The sequence below is a fragment of the Helicoverpa armigera genome, chromosome 15, assembly GCF_030705265.1.
Source record: "Helicoverpa armigera isolate CAAS_96S chromosome 15, ASM3070526v1, whole genome shotgun sequence".
Taxonomy (NCBI): Eukaryota; Metazoa; Arthropoda; class Insecta; order Lepidoptera; family Noctuidae; genus Helicoverpa; species Helicoverpa armigera.
The window spans coordinates 5382087-5405112 of record NC_087134.1 but is presented as its reverse complement, the minus strand read 5'-3'; the positions used below and the strand labels follow the sequence as shown (position 1 = coordinate 5405112).

At 34.1% G+C, this 23026-nt stretch overlaps 1 protein-coding gene across 1 annotated transcript; it reads left to right on the top strand.

Annotated features, from left to right (window-relative positions):
• Positions 1-4790: 4790 nt before the first annotated feature.
• LOC110370614 (uncharacterized) lies at positions 4791-21123 on the top strand. The gene is made up of 5 exons (XM_021326497.3): positions 4791-6164; positions 11938-12039; positions 16020-16241; positions 17373-17529; positions 20075-21123. Exons 1-5 carry the CDS (start codon positions 5186-5188, stop codon positions 20172-20174), a joined length of 1560 nt encoding a protein of 519 aa, XP_021182172.3. The 5' UTR covers positions 4791-5185; the 3' UTR covers positions 20175-21123.
• The last annotated feature ends 1903 nt before the right edge of the window (positions 21124-23026 follow it).

Here is a 23026-nt window from a genome sequence, read left to right as displayed (position 1 = left end):
TGTTGTTTTCCTGCTAGGGCTGCGGGATTGTTCGAAAGAGTTATCGCGACCCCGGTACACAAAGGGAGAAATGACGGAGGTGAGTTTTAGTTAGTAAAAGTCTGACACAACCTTCCGTAGTCCCGCTCAATCCAGGGACTGAGGGACCAGAGAAACCGTAGAAATAAAAAAGGTGGGCTGGTCAGGTGTATTCTTGTCGTGAAAAAGTATAAAGTGGAAGTGATAGTACTATCTAACAATAAAAGTAATCCATATTGTAACTTCCTAAACATGAGTGAAACCACCAGAAACCACGTTCAAAAATGATATAGCAAACCAGTGTAATCGCAACAAGTTGCTTGCACTCGTACTCGGCACGATTGCATTTGCATCGACTATTTGCTCACTGCGATCAATGTGCCTATATCTTCTTACAAGTGTGGCAAAATACGGTGAGCTCGTTCTACGTGAATCGGATTACCAATAATCAACAAAATGTAGGGTAGCTGTTTGTAACTATAATATCAAGACGACCAACACCTTAGTCTGCCTATGACCATGGATTCCGTAAAGGATCCTAAACGTCGGGATTTAATAATGTTATACAACCGCGATAAAATCCGTAAAAGTAGTTTTATTTAAATGTCTAATATTCGTAAGTGTCAGCAAGTGATAAATGTGATATTGAAAAGAAAACTAGGCAGCTTAATGAGCATATTTCCTAATTATGTCATTTGCCTACAAACACTTGTCATCGCGTTAGAAAATGCAAATATTGGTAAGTTATTAGTTTTATCAGAAATAAACAAGCCCATATTTATACATTTTCTTAAAAAAATAGGAGCATCAATTTACTCAATTCTATGTGCAATACTTACTCAGTATTTTCTTAAAGCTTGCATTCTAACTATTGATAAACTGTGACAAAAATCTCTTTCAAAGATAAACTTCTTTCAATCACATCTCCGAAATACAACGTGGCTTTAAGGATCTACCTCGTATCAAAGTCGGAACGGATCTCGATACGTCCGCTGAATTGAATTTTAGAACCTCAACGCAAATACTGGAAATTGTACGTCGATACGAATGACAAACTTTTCGAAAAACATCGATTTTACTTGGAATTCTAAAGATATAATTATTAGAAGTACAGTTTCTAGTAAACGATCCAAAATGAGTTGATTTGTTCCAAAAATGAATGAAACGGATGATGGCAATTTTGTTTAATATTTTGTAAGGATTAGAAACATCCATCTCTAAGTTACTTAAAACCTCCGTGTATTAGGGTGAGCTGCAACATCTAACTATAACGATAACACAGCCGTAAGCCATAAAATCGCCGATTTGACAAATCGGTAGCAATTTGGTGATTGATTATGGTTTGGATATCATTATACCTAGTTATACGGTGTTACCCTCAGCTACTTACCTGTTATATCAGGCTTTAACGTCAGGGAGCACAATCAACCCAATATCGGTCGCTTAGTCAGTATAATATAAAGGTCTCGATTCAATCAACTCTGTTGGTCCCTTTGCAACACTGGCCATTGATCCTCCCTTTATCGTTTATCGTTTTGTTTTATATTTTTATCTTTGCCGCGTTATTTTTAGCTCAGGTTTAAAAAGTAATTAATTAGTACATAATAAAATGAGCTCATTCAACAAATTGCATATGATATACCTATAGGTTTCAATCTGGAGTGTTTTCTATATCTCGGAAGTTATGACGATTTAAGTGTTGTGTCATAAAATTATTTAGACAACTTGACTATACATTGTTTCAATCATTTTCATTCTTCCTATTAAATTACCTATTACAAACCATAAACGCCTGCAAAATTTCTCACAGCAAAACGCTCTATCAATGAAGTCGGTTAAAAATAAAGGCAACAGAACATGTGCAGTCGATAATAATACCTACATACCTAATATTGCAAGAAACGATTCAGCCGGCCTTGATCTCATTTGTTGAAATTATTTTTTCTTATTGCAATACCGAATGACAAATGAAATCAGGCGCGACGGATTTGAGTCCTTTGCAAGGCTACTAACAATTGGGACGGAATTAAACATATGTTTGCGTGCTATAGGTACCATAATATGTGTTGAAATATTGTACATATAGTTTGTTTAGAATCGTGTTATTAATTTTAATAGATATGGGTAAATACCCCTAGGTGGGGGGGGGGTGGCCTTTGTCCAGCAGTGGACGTGTTTAGGCTGTGACGACTTACTTTTGCCCGCCAGTCGGTCTATTTGAAAGTAAACTTTGTCTTATAACGCAACTCCTTAGAGTTATAATTTTCGCTCGCTAAAAGACCGAAAGTGAGCGCCTACGTCCTCTAAGAAACCCCATGCACAATTTCAAATTGAAGACTACATTCTGTTAAATGTGAAGCATATTTAGTCAAATTGAATACATAATTATGAGCCTACGTAGGTACGTAGCACTAAGCATCTACAGAGCTATTGGGTGCAGTGACATGTTTGGTCCATTAAGGTAGTAACATGCACCTGAGTGTTGAAACAGCAAATAGGTATGTACCTATACTTGCTTTGGAATCTAGTACTAAGTACCTAATTGAGTCATTAGGCTTTCGTAGAGTTTAGAGAGGCTACATACTAATTTGTCTATGGCCGTTTTCTGAGCACCCATGTAGGAAAATTAATGAATGATCCATAAATGGGCGACCAAAATGTCGTAACGAGTTCCTCCGTATTTTGGAAGGTACGGTGAGTCTCGGCTGTCATGTACATCTTAGATTGTCTTGGTCAGAAGTCAACGTTTGTCCACCAGTCTTTGAGGTCTGATTGATGAGCTTTCGTGTAGATAATTTGAGTTTTTTTTTAATATTTTGGATTAACCTCATTGTAATTGCCACTTGTAGAAAATGCTCCTTAATACGAACCCATTTGAAAATGTTGAGATCATCGTCTAGTCGTTACTTTATCATTATGATTGAAGCACTGACTACAGGGCAAACAACCAATAAAGGTATTGTTACTGATAATGGATTTCCGTCAGAAGTCTTATCATTTAAAACAACTAAAATTAGTGAAAGTCATTAGAACGTAATTGCATTACATATTTATTTACGAAGTTTCGGCGGACAAGTAGTTAAGGAGCGCGCATGTCAAGTGACAATCCCTACTAATATTATAAATGCGAAAGTAACTCTGTCTGTCTGTTACGCTTTCACGTCTAAACCACTGAACTGATTTTAATGAAATTTGGTACAGAGATAGAGTTGACCTTGAGAAAGAACATAGAATAGTTTTTGTCTCGTACTTTTGAAGAATTCTCTTGGAAACGCGATATAGCCGAACTCTATGCGCGCGAACCCGCGGGCGGAAGCTAGTGTACTTATAGGTATATACATAGAATGCGGATGAGAATAAACGTTATTTTTATAAAAAATATACATAGGTATAAATCCTATATCTACATTGTACAAGATTTGAGAGTATCTAATAGGCAGTTAAATAAAGGAGAAGTGTCGAATTTGAATTTATTTCCGTGATTGATATCTATTTGAAGAATAAATAATAGATAAACAATCTTGGTATGACCTTTTATTTCGGACTCAGTTTAAAAATAAAATGTGGTTAAAAATCAATGTAAATAGTAAAATATTTAACGATGACATAATCAATTGAATCATTCGTTTTAGCTACTTACCAATAATATAGGAAATATTATTCGTAGAGTTTAAGGAGTTAAAAACTAACGTATAATATTGTAAATATTTTGATCGATTTGGGACACTAAAAACTACTCTTCTGTAACAAGGAATAAGCTACTGAGAATAAAACTGTTACAAGATATTGCTTTTCAACACGCCAGTCATGTAAGTCTTGTAAACCCCTAAGTGGAGTTATATAATACATCTTACTGTAGGAATCATCATTTCCAGCATCTGAATAAACTGAAACCTATATTAAAAATAGGAAAACACCTGATTCAACTGATAAAAGTTGAAGTTTGATGAAAACAGTGTCAATTTTGATAATCATGATTCACTCAAAAAATCTTTATTTAATTTAAAACAAGAATTATTGAAATGTATGTTTTGATCAATCTTGTGTCCCATTTATCTCACTTCAATAAAAAAAGACTTTTTATTTAGGTAAATAATGATAGCTCGGTTTTTATCAACTGGTTTTCGAAATCTGTATTCAATCTCCTTACATAATACATACAATCAAAATTACTTTTTTCAGTTTTATTAAAGTTTAAAAATTGAAATTCGACGCCCATTCATTGCTTCATAAATATTTTAATGTAAATAAGCTACAATAAAATGTTAAGAATATAATAATAATTATTATTTTTCTCTATTGTATGCTATTTTAAGCAAACCTTTTTTATGTATACCAAAAATATAAATTGACACATCCAATTTGCCCAAGGTACGCAATCATTTCTGAACGATTTAATAAAACAACGATACGATTTTTATTTTTTTTTTAAATTATATTATTTACTACACACAGCCCGATTAAAAAAATAATGGCTGGAACCATTCTTCTTAATTTAGACCACCTCAATTTAAAAAAAAACGTAGGTACACTCATAGAATGACTAGTTAAAAAATCTTAAAAATCTGCCAAATAGCTGTAAAAGACTTTCGTCTAGCAATGGTTGAATTGAATCATAAAAAGGTGAACAACCTCCCGTTAATGCCACTACCACGCTAACAATATCTAACTACACAAGTCAACACGTCTTAATGACTGCTATCAGTAATTTTACTACCAGCTTATCGGCTCTCTAAAATTAAATAAAGTAAATAATATAAAATTAGACATTTCCTACAAATAGTGTTTGCACAACCGTTAAGATTATACTAATTTAGTGTTTAAGCTTGCAACTCGTTCAGCTATCGGAACAATGTTGGCCGATGCGTAACTCAAGGTACAAGATAAATGAGCTACATATTTATTAAAAGTGGTGTCGTCGACAGTGAGACCTGTGTTATCGTATCGGGCGAGATGCGAGCGACTCGTATGCGCCGACGCACTCTCATATCGCGCTTAATTTTACAACCTGACATTTACTGCTCAGGTTTTTGGAAACGACAGACAAATAAACTCGGATTAAACGTATAGTCACCTTCGGGTTCCTGTGCTGTACAGTGCAGTGTGTGATATAAGCAGTGAGCCACAGAACTTTTACTGACTCTCACTTTCCTGGCGCCAAGCGATCATGATCACGAGCACTGAAAACATAAGCAGTGTCAACGAGCTCACCAGATCAAACATACGTCTGACGGGCGCTCCACCACGGACGACATGGAAGGAGCAATCCAAAAAAATAATAAAATACGTGAAGAATATTTTCCGCGAGACTACGGTCGAACCATGTTTGTTTATTTACATGTTGTGCACCGCGATATCTTCTCTAGCTGTCATGAACATGCACCTGGATAAAGCCTGTAGGGTGAACTTCGATTATGGATCTGATATCTGCGATCGCATCTCGAGAAGAAATACGACTGGTTTAGATGAGGAAGACAAGGAAATTCAATCACTCGTCGCTGCAGTGGTGGCCTGGAAGTTCCCTCTTCAGACAGCAATACCTGCAGTAATGGTGCTATTTGTTGGAGCATGGAGCGATAAGTACAAAAAGCGAAAAATATGCATTCTGTTCCCATTTATTGGGGAGATTATTTGTAATATAGGACTGTTGTTCGCTACGTACTTTTTTAAGGAATTATCACTGACAGCGACAGCTTTGATCGAAGCGTTGCCCGCGGCGTTCACCGGCGGGTACATTATTATATTTATGGGAATGTTCAGTTTTATGACCGACCGAACTACGATAGAAAACAGGACTTTCCGTCTGGGGCTCGTGACGATATGTGTGACGGCGGGGACGCCGACCGGGACGGCTTTGAGTGGTATATTGTTGCGTTCACTGGGGTACTATGGGGTGTTTTCCTTATTGCTAGTGCTATATACCCTATCGTTTTTATATGGCTTGTTCAGACTAGAAGATGTAGTAAATCCTGAAGAGACGAGGTACGTTGCTCCCGAAAAGAAGCAAGAATGGAATGTTTTGAAGGACGTGTTTCAACTTGTGGGGAACACTGTGATGGTGGCTGTGAAACCTCGTGCGTTTGCTGGAAGGACTCAAATATTCTGTGTGTTACTATTGTACCTGCTTATGGTTGGACCTCTTTACGGTAAGTGTTTTATTCATTTGTTTTAATTCTATTTTTAAAGTCATTTTTTTTCTTCTTGACAAGTGAGCTGGTTTTACGTCACCTAAGAAGCATTTTTTTTTTAAATTACTGAATACTTAAAGTTCGTTTATAAACGTATTGTTAAAAAAATACTAAAGACTGCTGTTGCCACAATGAGACGTCGAAAGTGGGTCATTAACTCATTACTCCGTCTGGATTTGTTCTTGGCTCTCAGTTAATAAATTTTCGTTAAGAGTTGAGTGTGTATATTCATGGCCGATGTGGGCCCTTTTGCAATTCGTTTATTTAAAGCGGAACAGAAAAAATGCGGTAAGAATATTTATTGAATATTACGGTAAAATACCTAATAAGTATGTCACTTGTTTATAAAACCTTCATGCTAAATCAATATTTACACATAAACTATGTAGGCAATATTTTTAAACTCTAGATACCTAAACGATGTTACTCAATTAGGTACTCAATAAAAAACAATTGAAATATAAAAAAAGTAAAAAAAAACAAAGCACAATTCCAAAAAGTCCAGACATTAAATTCGACATTTAAAAATCGCTTTGCAGAAATACCCCAACTGTATTAAAAAAATAAAAGTACTCAAACATTGCAGGTAATATCATAAAGGTTCAATTCAATCGAACATTGTCTATACGTACAGTGCGACCCGTTTCACTAGCCTAGTATCTAGAAGGTAAGCCGGTAATAACTGGCCATCCTTGACTCCCATTGCTTTCCTGTTAACTTACTTTTAACGTGAAAAAAACGAAAGAACCACTCAATATTTTTTTTTATGTATTGGAATCCGTGATAAGCGTATATGAGGTGCTTGAATTATGTAAGTGATATACAATGTAGCTTGTATTAACGTGTTAAATTTTTGTTGATTGAGAATATTTTAAATTCGTTTTACAAACAGGTTTTTGTATTTACATAATTTACTTGTCTGCTTTTTAGTATTTTTTTTTTATTAATATTAAATGTTTGGAAATAAACAAGTCATTGACTTTATATCCTTGATTTTTTTGCGAGTTATACAAATACGAATTATAAATTGAGAATAAACCAGTTTTGTTTAAGTCATGTTAGCATTTTCGTGGTTTTGTAGGAAGAATTGTACCGGTATTTTAATAGAAAAAAAAACCATTTCGGCTATATTATTTTCTTTAAATTAGGAAAAATAGCAGCGCATGTAGGTGACAAATAGTTACCTTGTTGCAATGAGTTGCAGTTGTTACTGCAACACGTATGTATCTCGAATAGTAAAGAGTCTATTTTATTATCACGACATTTTATCTCAACTCGTCTTTTTTAAGTTTAAAGTTTTTTTTTAAACTACTCAACGATTTCATTTTGTGGTTAAATTATCGCAATTTTATTCCGTAAAATTGCATACACAGATGAACTAAATACAAAGCAAAGGTTAACATTGAAAAAAAAAAACAAAAAAATATTATTTACAAAATAACCTCATCCGAACATCAGTTGTACGGTAACCAACAAAACTAAAAAAAAGGGACAGCAAAAAAAAAACAGTTACCCTTTTATTACCTACTCATTTAAAATGTAGCAATGTTTAACTAAACGAACGATTCAGTTTCACGACTTCCGTTTATGACCACACTGCGCTGATTAATTGAGAATCGTTAAAAAATATTGGTCAAGTGCAAGTGGGACTTCGCAATGAGGGCTCCGTATCCATTTAAGAGTAAACTACTTTGTAGGTAGCAAGAAAGTGTCCGACATATCCCACATTTGTTTTCCAGAAACTATTAATCTGATGTACAGTTGCAGCAGTATTTAAATGAGTGTTTATTTTTTTGCGTTTAGTAACATTAGTGTTTTTATTAAATATATGCTTTCTCTTTAGCTAAACTTTTTGATGAAATGAAGATTGAAAAAGGTTTTATAACAACGTCAATGTAATTTAAACATACCTACCTACATTAAAATTACGAGGAGAATAAATAAATTTTCAATTTTCGAATTCAATCGAGGACCCCTAAAAATCACGAAAACACGCCCACTTTCACTTATTTTTTAACGGGAACAAGTATGTTGTGCAACAAAAGCAGAAGATTGACGAACGAATAAATAAAATCTCTCAAATGTCAGACCTTCTGAAGAGTTACATAATCAATTTCTACATAATAAATTAAATTATAAAAAAAAACGTCAATAAAAAACTTTCAATAACGAAAGTATTTCATCTCGTAACGTGTTTTCAATAAAAATACGAGGTTTTTTTTTTAACTTAATGCCCTTTTTATCTCGAACATTAAACACTAACTAATGATGAAGGAAAACATTGTAAGGACAGCTGAATAAATAAAAAGGTTCAAGTCGACAATCCGCTGACTTGCAAACTGACAAGCAAGGTTCGAAGGAAACTCTTTGATTACTTCTTGAATGACAATTATAATGTTAATCGTTTCTTTTGTTCCTACTTTTCTTTCCAATTAATGCCTGTCATTTTTTAGTTCGATAGGGTAGATTCCCATCTTTACTTCTTCCTTGGGTAGGTAGATCTCGTTAGAATGCATTAAGCGGTCCTTTTGGGACCACACATCTGGATAGATAGATAGGCCCGATAGATCATGATCTCAGTCCTCAAAACATCAAACGTAACGAATACTTACTATAAAGTAAAACTAGGGAAACGTACCCCCATTATGTTCCTTCTTAAGCCCTTTATGTACCAGGGCCGCGGTAACTCTTTCGAAAAATCCCGCAGCGGTGATTTACCCTTTATTTACCCGCACTTCAATAGTTTGATTCATGTGTCCTAGATGACAAACCGCAATAATCACTGAAACCCTTCGTGCGTCACTAAAGACCAATCCAAATCACGGGCCACTAAATCAAGTGGTGCGCTAAATTCGAACATTATTTTGATACAACTGTACCTTTCTTTATTGATGAGAAATCATCAAATGACCCCTCCCGCTGTGGGTGCACCGTGAGGAAGTGTCAGACTCTCACTGACTAAAACCCACCATGTTCCTTCTTAAGCCCTTTATGTACCAGGGCCGCGGTAACTCTTTCGTACAATCCCTCAGCTTATCAACTGTACCTAGTATTGACGTGTGACATCACTATTATTCGCTATAGTTGCCTGCCCTTGACAAGCAAGGGAGTCTAGTTAAAATTTCCGCCACGTGCATGTAACAGAACCTCATTTGTGAAACAAAGTGCGTTCGGCCTTGACCGATACGAGACAATAATTCCTCTCTGTTACAGAGACATGACAAGACTAATTCAGACCCTAATGTCATAGTACTAGGACTCAACCAACGATATATATGTACAGCGTAGCTCTAAGTTCCAAGTCATATGTAGAGCAACTTTTCAATGCATGATAAGCTGTGACCGACTTTTGTAAATCGGAATGCAATACTCCTAAACGAGAAGCGAAAAAAATGAAAGTTTAAAATAAATTCCATTTTTGTTATAAACTCGTTTTCTGTACCTTCCAAATAAAATTAAAAGTCTTCTTGTGGCCAGCACTCGCCTTGGGCGTGGTACATTTATACATAACACTACAATTTTATTGTACCAATTGTACTACAATTGTTCTTGTTAACTTGTTCGTATCTCAAAATAATAATGATTGGTGATAAGAAAATATTGAAACAAAATAATACTGATTATGGACCTTATTCTCGAAATATACCTACAAAAAAAATACTTAGATATTTAAAGCTTATTAAAAAACTTCCCAGTTTGGAATTCGTCAAAACTAACAAAATGTTTTAGCCTGAAATTACTTAAATATAACTCTTTGTAGATGTTTGTTAAATCAAATCTTAGAAATTGCAAAACCCACGCGTACAAAATATTTTATTTTACTTTACGAGAGCTGCAGTTCAGAAAAAAAATCTCTATTTCATGCCCCCTACATACATGAGTATTGTCATATTTATCACCACTATCAGCACCGAAACGCACATGCGGAATAAAGATTAAGAGGGCAATAATTCGAAATATTTCTGAACAAACCACTAATAACTGTGGATAATTTAAAAAAATATGGAAATAAATAATCATGTAAAATGATATTTTAGTTACTAGCAGTTAATATAATGAACAGATTTTGAGGTAAATAAAAATGTTACTGGCTAATTACGGAGTAAATTAAACATTTGTTGTGATCGATCACTGATGTAGCAATAATATTAGTTTTTAAATGCAAAGCGACGCCAATATTGATATTTTTTATGTCACATTTCTTTGTTTGCTGACATAAAATAAATATGTTTGTTCACCTGTATTCAATTGTTTTATGTCCTTTGCAATAGAGGGCGAACAGTTGTTTGACGTATTGCATCATTCAGAAAATTTGTGGATTTTTCAGTCACAGTTGAGTTTTCACTGTATGAATGTAGTGAATGAATGGCTTGTCTCTTGTGTAGCCTAAAATCTCACACTTTTCATTAAAATGTAGTCTTATATACCTAATGATTACATGTGTAGCAGCATCTAGCGGAATTCATTAAGGAATTGGAAGGGCTCTTTGGATAAATTGAATATTTTGCGTTCCTAGCCATTTTATGTTCTTATCTGCTGAATTCTAAGTTCCAACAGCGAGGAAGACATAAACATATTATTTTAAGAAAATATTTTAAAAATGAATATAGTATCTAAATATTCCTCAATTAATAATAATAATTTGTGCAATAAGCAATGATAATCCTATTAAAATCACACTAGATTGGAACGTATCAACCAGGTAATTAGTCGTAGTAACCCACAGCGAAATTAGCAATTACACACAGTTGTGGCGAATTAATTATTTGGCAATGCAAGCATCATTTAATTGTTCAAATTAAATTCTGTTCAATTCAGTTAGAATTAATTGATTACGTTGTAATTAGAACACATGTGCTACGTAGATAAAACCTTTTTTTTTCAAAATAAAAAAAGAATTCAATAATGTATCCAAAACCTTTTCCTACGTCTGTCAAATACTATGCTGAAAACCGCATCAAAATCGGTTCAGCATAACGCGAGAAACTCTTTTTTTTAATTCGGCTAAAAATGGGGTCAAACTGAGCACTTACCTTTTTTGAAGTAGTAAATACGTGCTGTGTAGGCACTTACATAAAATAAACAAAGCTTTAAATAAATGAGTTTAGGTTATTACTGCCCTTCACTTTTAGTTTTATGTTTGTGATAAGAGTCTACAGTTCGACTCCCAAGAAGGTGTACGTTATTGGAGTTTCCCAGTTGCTATAGTTATCTTATGTGTTTAATGACAGCTAGATAGAGAAAATAATAAAAAATAAGTGCGTTAGGTAATCGACATGTACTTATTGTAATAATTATGTAGGTAATCTATTATGGAAATTGGACTAGTGATATGTAAATCACTCGTACATGACCTAAAACTATATGTGTTTCTAAATCCCACTGCATATATTTAAATATGATCCTGAAATTATTGATAGTAACATAACAAAGAAACACACCCAAACATAAGCCTATACGTAAATAGAAGTCACTTCTGGGTGTGCCATACCTAAACTGCCTTGCAAAATATATTTTGCAAGCAACATACTGATTAACGACAATTTGTATCCAGCTAATCCAGCTCACCGAACGTCAAAATAGGTTCAGCATCAACCCTATTTATTATAACCTTTTTGATCGCATTTCCTTCTCTCATTTTTTTTTCTTTGTTGACGTTCCACTCATCTTTTCCTCCAGCCAGTAGCTAAACAAAAGAGCAAATATTTATTCCTTTTGTTTTTTTTTTCAGGCGACTCGCAAGTGGCATATCTTTACGTGATTCGCAAATTCGGTTTCACGGAGGTGGAATACAGCGTTTATGGTACAATAAACATCGTCTTAGGACTCTTTGGTAAGTACAATTAACACATTCTTGAATTTAATACTTACCTACTTACTTTTGAAAGTTATACGCACCAAAGGTACAGGTAATGTTAGTCGTAAAATGTTATCCTTGATTGGGCTTTTTATTTTATTTCATTTGGGTTCAATTTTATTGATTCAAATTAATGCCGATACTGAAGTTTGGAGCGCAATGTTTTTGTTACACTTCAGTGCATATTATGAGATTTTGTATCAAGTCTTGTTATCGCTGACTCGAAACAAGTCGCATGTCATTTTATTTTCATACCAAATTAAGTGAACCAAATTGATGATATTAGAACCAAAGATACGTCGATAAATCCAAAGTGACCTTTTTATATAGAACTGTAAGTACTTCAGTATATTTTACAACAAATTAAGAAACGCATCTCGTTGCGTGCAAGTTGGTATAACGCCATCTTTATCAACCTAGGTCAAGGATTGCGGATCGCGATAGAGCAGTGCATTTATCACGCAACCGATATCCTGCCATCCTGAAATAAACCTTATAACTCACGATATAAGGTACTTTATTCGTTACGCAGGCTAACGTTCATTAATTTACTAATTATTTTTATCAAAACTGGTTTTATGTATTGAACAGGTGATGTTCTACAAATTAACTTAAAATCATTATGGTTTCAATGTTGAACCTAATTTTGGGTCGTTCACTGGGTGCCTTTAATTACGCAGGTACTTAGGATACCTATAGATCCAGTTTCTTATGCAGTTAAGGTTATTGAACTTTAGTTAACATTACAGATTACAATTTTGTTTAATATCGATTATTACCTACCTAGTTCGGATTTATTGGTTTGTTTTTTTTTTCGAGTTAGGTACCTACAGAGACTTTGATAAACCGCAAATTAAAAATATTGTTGAAACGCAGTTGTTGCATTAAATGCGGAAAGGTCGACGCAAGTTCAATTCGTTATCTTTATGTATTTTTATATAAGTTTATCATTAAATAAATATTGTTGCGGAATAGGCATGAATTAAAGTTTTAATTAATGATAACGTGATTTTATGCAATTACTTGCGTTTGTGTTGCACAGATTTTTTACTCATATTATGAAAAGGTTTATCTCTTTTGCTTTAATGAGCGATAATGTTAACATTGGGACCTTTTTCATAAATACTTCACGCTTATTCGTTTTCAAGATGAAGGAAGAAAAGATGAGCGGAGATGCCATAAGTAAGGGGAGGTGAGGCGCCTTCTTCGTGATAAAAACGATCAGTTACTAGTGTACTAAAGAAGCGTTCGGGTTCAAATTTGAGACATGTCTCAAAGATTCGTCATATGGTTATAAAAAATGGGCGTATCCCAGTAAGTGTATCAATTACGTTCCTCTACAATAAACATCCACATTTCGGCGCGCTACTTTCTTAAGAGATAATACCATTATGATATCTACGCTCGTCATTTTTTTCTCCATTGTATTCAATAACTTAAACTGTAGGTCCCGGCTGTCATTGAACATCCTTGGCAGTCGTTACGTGTAATCAGAAGCCAGTAAGTCTGACACCAGTCTAACCAAGGGGTACCGGGTTGCCTGGGTAACTGGGTTGAGGATCATTATTATTCTTTATTGTACACAAAAACATTTAAAAGACACACACAACACAGAGAAGACATGTACAAAGGCGAGCTTAACCCAGAACTGGGTTCTCTAACAGCAAACCTTAGAGCGATAGAGAGATGCGATAGGGAAGAGAAAATTTTAAGTTCACAACATTAAACAAAACAAAGATGAAACAACATAACATAAAATATATACCTATAAATGAAACATAAAATATAATAAATAAATAAATAAATACATACATACAAATAAGGTCATGTTATGTTATGTTGAAGGCATCTAACGATGTGCTGTCACGTATACTGTGAGGCAGAGCGTTCCAAAGCCTTACAGCGCGAACAGTGAAGGATCCATCATAACGGCTCGAAGTATGAGGAGGGATACGGAGTAAAAGAGATGAAGAGGAGAAGAGGATGTCAGATAGGCAGTCGCTTCTTGTAAAGCACTGGTACTCAGCTGAATCAGGTTAGACTGGAAGCCGACCCCAATATGATTGGGAAAAAGGCTCGGAGGGTGATGGTATTCAATAAGTTACCCCGGCCCGACCCGGTAGTCCGGTTAGACTAGAAGCCGACCCCAACATAGAAAAAGGCTCGGAAGATATCATATTGTAGGTATTCAATAAGTACATGTCAGAATCACATGTTTAGCCATACGTTAGATATTCCTGGCGCTCACAATATTGTATGCTGACCAGATAATAAATCACGTGCGATGCAATAGAACAGTTTCCAAAGTACGGAAATTCACGATACGATGTATGATTTATATGATGAAGTTCTGTAAACTACGTACATTTGTATGCGATGTGAGAGATTCAGTAGTGTTATTGAGGTTTGGGGGAAACTATTGTTATCTGTTTTTCCTAATACTACTGTTATGTCAAGGTTTCACATCTTCTTGAATTTTGGTAGCAATGTCAAATTCTTCCTACCACTATGTATATATGCGATAGTGTCATATTCTTACTGACTAAATACTCATTTATGTTACATCAAATAGTTTTATTTTCTAATAATCCCTGAACCCTTTCAGACCTTTTAAATTTTACCTTCAATTAATAACAATTAACAGTTCATCTCAACACTACTTATAAAGAATGTTAAAGATTCAAATTGCATTGCTTTATTAACAAAAAAAATATCAATTTTATTGATTAACTTGATCACGAAGATACTTTAAGTTAATTCAGAATTAATGATTTTAAATATAAATCTGAACAATTAGCCTAGAAACTCGTTCCTGCTCGATCAAGGCGATCAATTAGTGCAATCAAGTCAAAAACAGGTGCAGTTGAAAGTGTTGGCGTAACTAATAATTCCTAATCTAAAACTAATCAATATTAAGAATTCAATCCACAGAAGGCAAACAACAAAAATATATGTACCTACCTACTTCACTATGTTACGTTTATATACTAGGCATAAAAGACTAGAATCCTACTGTACATAGTCAGCCCTTTTTTTCACCAATACTTAAGTATGGGAATTCTATCATTCAATCTTTAGTTTCATTCCCTCTCAATCAAATAGGAACAATAAATACCAGATCTTGACATGTAAGTTGTTTAAATGTAGGTACGTGGTAAGTACATAAATGGAGACTTTTTTCACCCTCGTTTAATTTCATGTTAAGCCTTCTGCAACTATTCTGCATAGTGTCATTGGTGTCCAAATACTGCACTGCATAATACATGAGTCTAGCAACAGTTTATTTACTAGTCCAGCACAGAGTTGCAGAACAGAATCGATACTAGATTATATCGATTCGATTCAAGGAATTTCCATATCGATTTATGACAAACTAATTGAAAGACTGGAGTCAAACTACAAGAAAATATTTTACAATAAGAGACAGTCGCCTTATGTCAATGAACTGGGGGTCGTTTACCTAAAATCCGCGAAATAAATGCTAAAACGCTCACAAAATAAACGTAATGTATTCGAAATTTTGAGAAGCACTGCAATACTTACTTAGGACGCAGAACATAAAATTATCTTGTTAAGACCCTTAACATTTTGTGCACTTTATTAGTGCTTGATTTTAATGTTAACGGAGCCCTAACATTTTTATTTACTAAGATTTTTAGCTGATTTTCCGTGGTTTCACCCACGTCCCGTGGAAACTACTGCCCAAACTAAGATACATAAGCTCAATAAAATAGTTGATATTACTCGGGAAGAGCATTTCAACTGTGAAAGAATTTTCCAAATTAGTTCAGCAGTTTTGGAGCCTTCAAACCAACAAATCGAAAATATCCTCTTTATTATACTAATATAGACTAACCCATAATATCCCACTGCAGGGCAAAGAGCTCGACCCTGAATATATAAAAAAAAGATTTAAAGTTAAATACCAAAAATACATTTCATTTTCTCCTCCACAGGAACCGTCTTCTGTATATCAGTGCTCAGCAAAAGACTAAAAGTGCAGGACAGCGCTATAGGTGTCCTCGCAGGAGTGAGCAGGATAGCTAGCTGTTTCATGTTTGCGTTTGCGCCGACGAGACCGTGGTACTACTCGGCTCCTCTGCTGAATATCTTCAGTCATACAGGATTGACGGCTGTGAGATCTTTGATCACGAAGAGTGTGCCCACTGAAGAAGTCGGTAAGATATTTTTTTTTTAGTTTTGTTGAAAAAGTGGAGTTCCTTTAATAAGTTACATAAGTTATATAATAGGTATATAAAATACACAAAATGACAACTTATTAATTAGGTTTAAAAGTGTTTCTTAAGCCCCTGTAATAGGTTTATATGAAAAAAAACCTTTAACTTTAAGTTTTTTACGTGTGAACAGAAAATATCTGTGACTATCTGTCATCACAATAAAATAGGAAAGCGTCCTCCACGTTACTGCTCTTTATTAATTTTCCTATACCATAGAGAGTAAATTCGTATTACAGCCTTTTTCAGGTAAGCTGCTTAGTTCTGCAGCTATATGTAAGTAGCTTACCTCAGAAATATCTTCCGTTGACCTCGACACGTGTATTTCAAAACTAAATTACAATTTTCCCAACCAATAAGGCTAATTGTGTTTAAACAACTCTAATTCCTTAATTGAATTTGATGTATTTCGTAGTAATTCTATCTCTGAAATTCTGTTTAGTAAGACAATCCGTGGAATCTTTGATTGTCCTATTTATCTGGTAGCAAACCGACCAGGAACGTTTACACAAAACAAATGACGGAAGGAATTGCTCAATAAAACGTAACGACTTGATAAGAGAAAATTTGCTAAAAGGAGCGAGAACAGCAGTTTGCAAAAGGCAGAGTAGCTTTTCCAAAGGATTAGCACCTGTTGCTATTAAGTCATAGAATTCCTTTTCGCTTAAATTTTTGTAGACAAACTTAATGAATCAGAAGAATTGTAGGAATTAGACGTTGCTTTGGTCCCGTTTCGATTGCGAGGTTCACGCCTCATTGATTAGCTTTAGCGGATCTTTATTGAGACATTTTGTGAAAAGAATATTCTCAGTTTAAAATCCTTTTACTGTTTGTTATTTAGGTTAGGACGACAATATTAGGTCTATGTAAAGTACATTGTTACACGATAAGTTTCTTATTGAGGTCCTATAAGCGGCATAAAATGTCCGACCGAAAAGGTCTCCCTTCCAAAATACTGTAAGGTTCTTTAGTAGATACCTTATGAACTTTACAAGTCCGATACAACTTTTTAATGTTAAGTTTATCAAAAATATTAACTTCTTATGCCTTTTCAACAATTATCTTTTCCCACAGCCAAACTAAGCGCCCTCGTGGGAGTGATGGAGGCCGTAGCCCCGTCGATATACATGCCAGCAACGAGTCATATCTACATGATGACCATCGACAGCTTTCCTGGCGCCTTCTACATGTTCGATGCCGCCTTAACTGTCGTCGCTTTAGGACTTTTTGGGTAAATATCTTTATTTATACTAATAGTTATCTCATAAAGAGGATACATTTTTGTGTTTATTTGTTCCCTTAAGGTTCCAAAACCGAAGGTATTGAACCGATTTTAAAAATTCTCTCAGTTTTAAGTTTTCGAGTAAGATAGGCTATTTTTTGTCCGTATATGTATAGACCATGAGACCATGGGAAACAGATAACTACTTATCATGATCGTAGGTTTTGTTCGTACCTACTTTTGACCATCGTAGTGGCTAGCAGCCTACTTTGCAACAGCAAAGATGTTTTATGAGAATTTGGGATGGTCACAAGATTTGTGGACTTCTGTCAATAAAAGTAGAAAACCTTGAGCTGCGAGCAGGAATTGTAGAATGATGTCTCTGTGATCTGTAAATGTCTTAGGACAAAAAGTGACCACAAATCCTATTTAGCTTTTTATGAATTTAGATTGAATTGATGTTGATGAGAAGGATAAAAGATCATGCTTTTTCTTAGTAAAAATAATTCTTACGCATCCATTCAAAATAAAAAACCACACGACCTCCTGACATTCATCACTCACATTATTTCTTGAAATTGTGAAAAAAAAAAAACTGTTTTGATTGCATAATGATAAAGTGAATTAAAACAAAATCTTTATTATGTTAAACGCATAAAGATAAGTAATGAAGTTCGAAGTGTTTCGATAGTATTATCCATTCATGTTTTTGGCTTTGGCTACTGCGATTTAACCTGAAATAGTTCGGTTATCAGTTATGTAACTGCATACGGGTGGGACTGATAACACTGTAATTTTTGTATTGAGGGAAAAAGTGCGCTGAATATAAACAGCGTGATAAATGGATAAACCCCCATTTTTCTAAACAGACATGGCAAATCTATAAGGGTTACTCGTTGACTTGACTTGACTTGACGGATACCTAATGAGCAACTCATGAAGTCATGTTAGGTGGATCATCATTTTAGCCAGCAAATAGTTATATCGGGTGTGTCGTTCATAATCACATTAAATTTAATGCGTTAATATACTGGTTAATATATGTCGATTAACACAAAGATAAAAGAAAAATACGTAAAAATAAAAAAATGATTTTTTCAAACAAAGTAAATGGAATAAAAATGTGCAAAAATTAGAACACCATATAAAAGTCAGTCATCACAAACAACTGAAATTCTCCCTTGAAAACTGACAGCTGTCAACTGACCAAAACATACGATACTCCTAACTTTATCTCTGCTTTACACATGATGTTGTAAATTATAAAAACGAAAAATGACTCCTGTGGTTAAACCACTGAATGGATTAGGTTATTTTTTTTACAATTCGCCATAGAATATCATAAAGTATATGTGATATGATTTAATGTGATTGTGAACGACACACCCGATATATAAAATTATTTTTATGATCATTAAGTATATTCGTTTTTATAAACTCAAAAAATATAAGCGCCATGCAAGTTGTTTATAGCATTTTTTCCTACGTACCAATTTATGCTGCATCAATGCATGCTGGTACTACATATGTACTTGAATTATATCCTATTTAGACAAAGTTTCAATGTAAAATACATACAGTGCATATGTACAAGTTTATGACTAGTTAGACTGGCTTTTAGGATGTCCTAATTACATAAACCTAGAATGTTAGTTGCAAGTATTTAGGTAAACCCAAGCGAAGCAGAAATCTAGTAATTATTTATTCAAAGAGTAAATACCGCTTGCTGATTACTTAATCCTAGCAATCAAAATATGCCTGGAATTTCCAAAAGTAACCTTAAGTTCCAATTAGGGCAGTATAAAATATTATTACATGGCAATGCATAATTTCTTCCTATGGTTTTCCAATTCATTCGATCATCAGCTATGTTCAGCGGCGATTGTCACTGTTGCATTTTATGACTATCCTTATATTGATGACTAGCATTTTTCCACGGTTTCTCTGTACCCGGAGAAAATATAGCCCGTGGGGTCCCACGGACCAGACAAATAAAAAACTGGTTGATCTTGTCTACCCAGGAATTAACAAATTATACCTAAAATGAACGCGTTTCATAATTTTCGCAATTTATCACAATATTTTTTGTACCTTTTGCTCATTGCGTATCAATCAATGTAAACACACAAAAACGTTTTCCTTATCGTTTTTACTTTGACCCACTGTTTTTAAGACACAGTTTTTGTTAAATCAGCGATAAAAAATATATTTTCTTGACCTTTTGAAATAAAAAATAAGTCCTGTTTGTATGCGTTATTATTTTTTACAAAGAATCTGTAAAACGGATGTTTTGATTTTAATAATAATCTTGTGGGTTTTAGGGACTTTTATGAGATAACCCGGAGTTAAGAATTTGGTGGTATTATATCTTCGGCCTGGGAGAGCACGTAACATCTGACTCCCCGAACGCTACTCCGTAGTAGTCGTTGTTACAATCCACGTCTGAGGCCGTCAGGCGGATTTGCTAAAAACACTGACACCAGGGCTTGCTAGGTGATTAAACCTGCAGCTCACTTGATAACAAGAAAAATAATATTTTTCTTTTTGTTTGCAGTTTTATATATGTATTGGTGAGGAGAAGAATCCGAGCTACAGTCACGGATCCAAGCAAGAAAGAGGAATTTGCACGATCTAATGAAGTGTCTCGTTTTTAACTATTGTAATGCTAATTTAGTTAGTTTGAAATGAATGATCTGAAGACGAAAGAATTTATGTTTTATTGTTTGTAAAATTGCCATAAGTTAGTAAATATAAGTAGATTAGTTAAGGTTTAGCACTTAATGTCTTCCGTGATTTTATAATTCTTAAAATAACTATATGTTTAGTTCTGAATCTTTCGTGAGTTGCATTTAAAGTGAACTTATTTAGACTGAAATGAGAGGTACCTATGTACCAGATGTCATTAATTTACCTTTATGAAAACGTTTTTATTTTGGTTTTCAAAATGTATTGTTCAATTTTACCTGTTTAGCTGGCGGAAACTTAAAAATAATAATAATTCTAAATAATGTAAAAGTAAGTCCTTCTTGTGTCAATGAGGGTTTTTGAAATTTTTTCTGCCACCGGGTGGCGCCACGTATGCGTCTGGTCCAAACAGCTGTCAAATAGTATGGAATTGTAGGTGCCGAACTTATTGTTTATTGAAATTCTGTTATATTGGAAGTCTTATTGATTTTATTATGGACTACGGTCAGAATAAGGTTTCCGAACTAAAAATTGAGCTAAGAGAGAAGGTGCAAAAGTCACTGGTACTAAGGAAAAGCTTGTTGAAAAATTTGTTAACACAATATGATTTAGTTTTTTTTATTTACTCAACCGCAATAGTAAAACAATAATGCAGTGCTTTAATTATAAAATAAAAAAAAAAAACACTAAAATCGTTCACTATTCATAGTAAAGATAAGCACTTTGACAGTTATTGGACCTGACGACTCGGTGCTGCCACCTCGTGGATTGCCATTTTAGAAAACCCTCATTGTGCAATGTTTAAATAAAAAATGTATGTAAAAGAAAAATAAGCGAAGACTGTGCTATGTTATACTTGTTGTAATTAAACAATTATAAAAGGAAATCTCTAAGAAATATACGTTTTGTTATCTTGGATTTGTGTAGTCGTTTGTTTATTTAGATGAGAACTCAAGTCAATGTTCTATTATCTGTTTGCAAATAGTATGAAGTGATGACGATTAGCAATATTATCTAGACGAAAATTTTTCATTTTGTTTGAATAAGTGTTACTTAGGGAACTATTTGAAATTAGATATGACCTTGTCTAGATTGAAGAGTAATGTTAATTATTTGTGTCTGGAAAAATCTGGTTTTTGATGTTGCTGATTAGATAGGGACCCACATGACATAAATTATTACTGCTGCATTATGGAAAAAATATTTGAGTTACAAAGGTTTTTGAAACGTGTACGTGTTGTTCAATATTCATTAACTAGATTGCCAAAATATAGCCTTGACAAATATTTATAGTTCATTAATTCTTCTAAAGAATCTAGGTAAGTGGCATAAATCTCGCCATGTACCTATAGACTCGAACCGGAGAAACACAACGCCACCTAGTGGCAACCTAGCACATCACATAAAAACTTCCATCACTTCCATTATACATACCAACATACATGAATACAAACAAACCAATTTTTGTCACCTTTTAAAATATCATAAACCTATAAAGTGCTTGTCCTAATAAATTCACGCCATGTATTAGGTACCAATAGCACTACTTTGACGATAGAACCTTTTTCAGAAGCACACCTTTGTAGGATTCCTTTCGAATTCAAATGCAGGCCCAAATAAATCTTTTTATATGCAGATTTCAGTGTTAAACGTTAATGTCACGTGGGGCTAAAAGGTTTTATTTGCCCATTTTTTAGCATCAAAATATTATTTTTTCAGTCCACTTTATTATTAACATTGCTTATAAATGTACCTGCCTAACCTACCTACAGGATGTAAATGGGTAGTAAAATTGTGTAAATATGAGGGTATCTATTTTGTATAACCTTATTAAGACGCGGACGTAAGAAAAGTAAAAAATTTTGACGTATAAAGAAAATTCGCATACATCTTTTTGAACACGTATCAAACGTCCTTTTAACTTTTACAGAAAGTTGTTATCCAATATATCCAATGACTGTGTGTGTTTGTCTGGGTAACACGAAGAATTCTTTCGGTGTAAGCTAGTTTTTATCCGGGTGCGTGAAGAAGTATCCTCGGGATGCAGACGCCGTGGGTGGAAGCTAGTTACGAATAAGGTAAGAATTGCTATCAATATACGTACGTGAACGTACATTTATGTACATCTGCTAATATTAATTGATGCCTGAAAACAATGTGTTTTTTTTTTTAAATAAATATCATAAGTATCAAAACACAATGAAAAACTATGTGTTACGATAGATGTAAAATGATTCATAGACACTCATAGAGCCAGTGCGCAAACTACGTATGATACTTTATAGACTAATTAAAAAGTTTTGTAAATAGCGTATTCATCTAACTATGCTCATAAACAATTGTCATTTGTAAATAGCCTAATAATTCTGGTTTTTACTTTCACATTATTATCTAACTAACACGCTATTTGATAAGACGAAAGTCTAGTCATAGTGACATCATGTTTTTCTGTACAATAGACTTTACTTAGTATTTCAGACGTAAAGTTTATAGTGTAATAATACGTAATATATAAGCGAGTAACGACTAGTATGAACAGTAATGAGCATTTTAAGTGATTTTGTTGGCTAGTAACGTATTGTTTGAGGTTTTATGGATTATCGTATACTTGTACGTCTTGTTATTGTAGACGTGTATTTATGGTAGACTTTCTTTCCAATACTTTATGCGTCACACAATAAAACTACGGAATTTAAAGGAATACTGTTGCTAACTGATATTTCAAAGCCGATACCACCTTCTTACTTTTAAGAATGGAATGTTCTCTTTTGTGACTTCTTTGGTGCATAAGTTATTATGTCCTAAATGTCTAAAGAAATCC